Source organism: Bison bison, unplaced genomic scaffold (genome assembly GCF_000754665.1).
Source record: "Bison bison bison isolate TAMUID 2011002044 unplaced genomic scaffold, Bison_UMD1.0 scf7180017863823, whole genome shotgun sequence".
NCBI classification, from domain to species: domain Eukaryota; kingdom Metazoa; phylum Chordata; class Mammalia; order Artiodactyla; family Bovidae; genus Bison; species Bison bison.
Genome location: NW_011494395.1, coordinates 396,090 through 401,124, shown reverse-complemented (window position 1 = coordinate 401,124; position 5,035 = coordinate 396,090). Strand labels below are relative to the sequence as shown.

At 52.0% G+C, this 5,035-nt stretch overlaps 1 protein-coding gene across 1 annotated transcript; it reads left to right on the top strand.

Annotated features, from left to right (window-relative positions):
* The first annotated feature begins 95 nt into the window (after positions 1-95).
* On the top strand, positions 96-4,970 carry MPZ (myelin protein zero). Its single transcript, XM_010833692.1, has 6 exons — positions 96-206; positions 2,417-2,583; positions 2,836-3,049; positions 3,291-3,426; positions 3,558-3,618; positions 3,721-4,970. The coding sequence occupies exons 1-6, from the start codon at positions 140-142 to the stop codon at positions 3,820-3,822; spliced, it is 747 nt and encodes a 248-aa protein (XP_010831994.1). The 5' UTR covers positions 96-139; the 3' UTR covers positions 3,823-4,970.
* Positions 4,971-5,035: the final 65 nt, after the last annotated feature.

Here is a 5,035-nt window from a genome sequence, read left to right as displayed (position 1 = left end):
ATTGGTTACTGGCTCAGGACAGCCCCCTCACACTGGGGTCCCGGGGGATTTTAAGCGGGTTCCAGGAACCCCCGCTCAGTTCCTTGTCCCCCACTCTCCCAACTGCGCAGGCGCTCTGGGCCCTAGCCCTGCCCCAGCGATGGCTCCTGGGGCTCCCTCATCCAGCCCCAGTCCTATCCTGGCTGCGCTACTCTTCTCCTCCTTGGGTAAGTTGAGCTGACCCAGTCTGGGAGCCCTGGGGCTCAGGTTGTCTCTCAGCAACCTTTCCATGGCCTTCGCTGCACTGCCCTCTGCAACCAAAGAAAGAGTGAGCAAGAGCAGGAAGGTGATATTCTCTGTAGAAAAATATATATACATATAGTTTGGAGAGAAGCTGTTAAGATAAAGGTATTCTGTGAAGGGAGAAGGGAGTGTAGAGTGTTTCCGGAACCAAGGTGGACTTGACTGGATAGGGGTTGGAAACTGGTCCTTCTCATTCCTCAGTAGTGTAGGAGGTAACTTAACCTTAGTCTCCCCAAAGAAAAGAGTCAGGGAACCTGATCTAAGGGTGGAGCCCAAGGGTTGTGGTCCCAGCTCTTTGGATCTGCTGCCTCAGTTTCTAACTGCATCTGTTGTCCATTACATGGGTGAACAGAGTACAAGGGAGGTTCCGTGAGATTCCAGGGTCTTGTTGCATCTAAAGCTATCTTCCACAGAAGCTGGCCAACCCTCCCATGGCAGATGCTGACTGAGCAAGAAAAACTCAAAGCAGGGTTATCTGAATGGATCCTTCCCCTCTCCAAACTGCCCTGAAGCCTGGTGCAATGGGCGGGAAGTAGGGCAAATGGGAGAGAGAGGGGAGGAAGAGCTGTTTAGAATGTCTGAGTTTCTCTGCTGTCAGCTCCTTTAGGGCTAAACCCAGAATCTAGACTCCTCTGGGCTGTACTGGACTATTTGAAGGTACCCTAAGAAAATGTTAAGGATAGGGAATTGGAGAAGGGCATGCTGAGGGAAATGAGGAGAGGGAATCTTGGAATTTAAGAGGGAGAAAGGGTACTGTCCAGCATCTGCCCCACTCATAGAACCATTGAACAGAGCTGAAGGGCAGTGGTTTATACTTGAACAGGAGGAATAGAAGTTAGATCCAATGAATAAGCTTACTTGTTACATTTGGGATTCCCCAGAAGGCTCCAAGGCTGAGTTCCAGGATGTGAATCACTGGTATTACATGCTGAGGTGGGAGATTTGGGACTGTGGAGTTGGGGATGGGATCGGGGGAAGGGGAGAGGAGGCATAAGCCCCCAACACTGGTCAATGGTCAGACAATGGGTCTCTATTTATTTGGTTGCTTCCTCCCCCTCCCATAGAACAAAAGGGTCTACAGTTGCCCCCAGCCAGGGCCAACCCACACACATAATCTCCCTGGAATGGCCTTCCTTGTATGGGTGAGTCTTGGGAGTGGCACTGGGCCAGAATGGTCAGAAGGAGGGTGAGGAGGGTCAAATCAGAACCACAGAGGGCTCACAAGCAGAGTCATCTGAGTTTGGGGCTTGGGGCGGGGGCAGGGGGTGGTTTCCTGCTTGAATCCAGCTTCCCCTGAGAGGGCTATGAGGTGCTCCCCTCCCTGACCCTTCCAGTCAGGAGCAATTGTATGGAAAGTAGGGATTCAGCAATGAGGACAGTTGGGCCAGGGAAAAAGACTTACAGTCTCCAGTTATCTTCATCTTTTCTGCAAGAAACTTGAGTTTGCCATTCTGTGAAATACTATGCAGCAATAATATTGATCACTAGGCATCAATGTGGAACACCCTCCCAGACACCTGTATTCTTTTATATACGTATATTCTTAAGGAAAAAAGTAGACTGTAATGCAATATATGTTTTTTAAAAAAAGCTTCATAGAACAAAACTATTTGAGTTTATGCTGAGTCTGATACAGAGAAAATGATCACACATTAAACTAATAACATTGGTTCTATCTGGAAGGAGACCACAGAAGAGGAATTGGTTGGGAGCTGTCAAGACAGACTTTAGCTTTCTTTATCTATACTGCTTGCATAGTTATAAGAATGCACAGGGTGTTACCTGTATAATTTATAATAAGTTTTAAAAATCATTAAGCCTGCATCTAAAGGATAGCTTAAGAATTAGATACTGATCTAAAGGCAAAGGAAGATTCTGGAGACTGAATCCAACGTCTGAAAGTCCTCCGGAGAACTCTGGTACTGTTGTCAAACATGCTGAAGAACTTGAGCCAACACAGTATTTCTACTCTTCTATTCAATTAGTCCAGAGAGACCTGGGCCTCAGAATTCATCATTTTTGCCCCAATCTTCGCTATGGTCTGTGACCCAGGCTTGACTTCCCATTGGTCTCACTCCTTCTATACTCCTTGCCGGGCCCACCCGTGCATCTGATTTCCCCTCTATGTTTGCAGTGCTCTCCCCTGTCCAGGCCATTGTGGTCTACACAGACAAGGAGGTCCACGGTGCTGTGGGCTCCCAGGTGACACTGTACTGCTCCTTCTGGTCCAGTGAGTGGGTTTCAGATGACCTCTCCTTCACCTGGCGCTACCAGCCCGAAGGGGGCCGTGATGCCATCTCGGTGAGTGCCTGGGGGAATACTGGGATTGCATAACAGAAAGGGGGTTTCAAACAACCACAGGAAAGAGAACTTGGGCTAAGGAAGGAGAAATCCTTTTTGAGCCGTAACCCCAACTTTGGCAAGGTAAGTGGCAAGTCTTGTCTCCCTGCTGGGACCTACCAACACCGACACTCCCTCCCCAGCCCTACCCTCTCCAGCCCAGAATCCTTCACCCTGAGGCGAGAGTTGCATGCTTCCCCTCATTCCTCACAGATCTTCCACTATGCCAAGGGACAGCCCTACATCGATGAGGTGGGGACCTTCAAAGAGCGCATCCAGTGGGTAGGGGACCCTCACCGGAAGGATGGCTCCATTGTCATACACAACCTGGACTATGGTGACAACGGCACTTTCACCTGTGACGTCAAAAACCCCCCAGACATAGTGGGCAAGACCTCTCAGGTCACGCTCTATGTCTTTGAAAAAGGTGTGAGAGGAGGTGGGACGGGAGTATGGGAGGCAGTTCACAGAGGGGATCAGGCCTGGCTGAGAGGCTGGGGCAAGGGGCAAAATGCCCGGGCTAATGCCCCTCACGCTCTGGGACAGTGGGCAGAAGGCAGCCTTGTTCGGATATCTTAGATCCCCAGCCGCAGGGAATAGGTGTGTGGCTAGGAACCAAAGACACTTGTCTCTGCTCATTCCCCACGTGTTTTCCTTGCCCCGTTTAGTGCCTACGAGGTACGGGGTGGTGCTGGGAGCCGTGATCGGGGGAGTCCTGGGGGTGGTGCTGTTGGCGCTGCTGCTTTTCTACCTGATTCGGTACTGCTGGCTACGCAGGCAGGCGGCCCTGCAGAGGAGGCTCAGGTAAAGGGCGGAGTCTGACACCCCTTCCCCGACCCACTACTCCCGGTCTCTGGGCGGAGACTACTTCGATGGGTGGGAGGGTGGAAGGGAAGACGAAGCCCCCGAATCCACAGCACACCCTTTCCCTGCAGTGCCATGGAGAAGGGCAAATTGCACAAGACTGCGAAGGACGCCTCAAAGCGCGGCCGGCAGGTTAGCGGGGCTTGGGAAGCCGCCGGGCAGCCCGTCGAGGGCGGGCTGGGAACAGTCAAGCCCTACCCAACGGGTCCCTGATGCATGCGCTCCTCCCCACAGACGCCGGTTCTGTATGCCATGCTGGACCACAGCAGAAGCACCAAAGCTGCCAGTGAGAAGAAGACTAAAGGGCTGGGGGAGTCTCGCAAGGATAAGAAATAGCGGTTAGCGGGCCGGGCGGGGGATCGGGGGTTAGGGGCGGAGGCTTCCAAAGGCCCTCGGGTGGTGGTCATCGAGATGGAGCTACGGAAGGATGAGCAGAGCGCGGAGCTCCGGCCTGCCGTCAAGTCCCCCAGCAGAACCAGCCTCAAGAACGCCCTCAAGAACATGATGGGCCTGGACTCAGAAAAGTGATCACCCGCCCCAAGGCCCTACCAGAGCAAGGGGACCTCCGGTCCTCTATCCCCCGTCTAGGTGCTTTCCTCCTTAGCTCCCCAGCCCTGCCCTGCCCTCACTTCCTTTTGAGATGTAAGTTTCATTCCAGACTTCCTTACCCAGGCACTTCATATTCTCCCCCACTTTCACCCCCTGGCTTTCTGGAAGCCCAGGCCCCATCCTATCTTCCCCTTGCCCCAAGGACTGTGTGTTTGGTGCCTGTTCTTCTGGCGCTGAGAAGAAAGGGACCTTGATACCCCTGCCTCAAATCCAGGCCACCTGACGTTTCGATCCCCTGCACCAGCTAGCCTGTCCCACTGGCTCTCTTCTTTCTGACCCTCCATCCCCTCCTTCAGGTGGTCAAGCTCCATACTCTACCCTCCTAGCTAACACCCAGGTCACCCAAATCAGACTCTCCTTCAGGGTTTATTTAGGTTGTTAGTTATTTTTTATTCTTTAATCCATTCTTCTTTGTTTGTTTATCTGTACCCATGCTCTACCCTCCCCCCATGACTGAGTACCAATGACGTCATGTGGCTTTTGCAATTCTTCACCACCACCACCACCACCCCCCCCTTTAAATCCTTAATGGAGAGCCAGCCCAAGCAGAGCAGCTCCTGATCCTCAAACCTCAGCTACAGGAATGGTGCCCCCTGATCACTCTGGAGCACTGTTCTGGGACTCAAGGTGATGGGAATGGAGAGAGGGAGACAAAGGATCCTCACAGGTCAGGGGTTGAGGAAGGGGCAAATGAGCCTTAAGAAATAGCTTTTAAATAATCAAAAAGCAGAAAAAACAAGTGGGAAATAGGGGGAAAGGGAAGAGGTTGCACTCCCAGCCACAGGGGATTCTTAAGATTTTTCTACATCCTGTATATTTCTTCTCAAACCCCCCAAATGTCCTTAAATGTTTAATAAACACTGACATTTCCAGAAGCTGCTGCCTCCATCTCCAGTTTCCTCATTCTCCTGGGAGTAATCCCTGCCTCTAATCCCCAGTC

Coding starts and splice junctions, on each gene's coding strand:
- MPZ (XM_010833692.1), top strand. CDS start 140: ATGGCTCCTGGGGCTCCCTCATCCAGCCCCAGTCCTATCCTGGCTGCG. Junction 207..2,416: donor GCTACTCTTCTCCTCCTTGG/GTAAGTTGAGCT, acceptor CTATGTTTGCAG/TGCTCTCCCCTGTCCAGGCC. Junction 3,050..3,290: donor GCTCTATGTCTTTGAAAAAG/GTGTGAGAGGAG, acceptor TGCCCCGTTTAG/TGCCTACGAGGTACGGGGTG.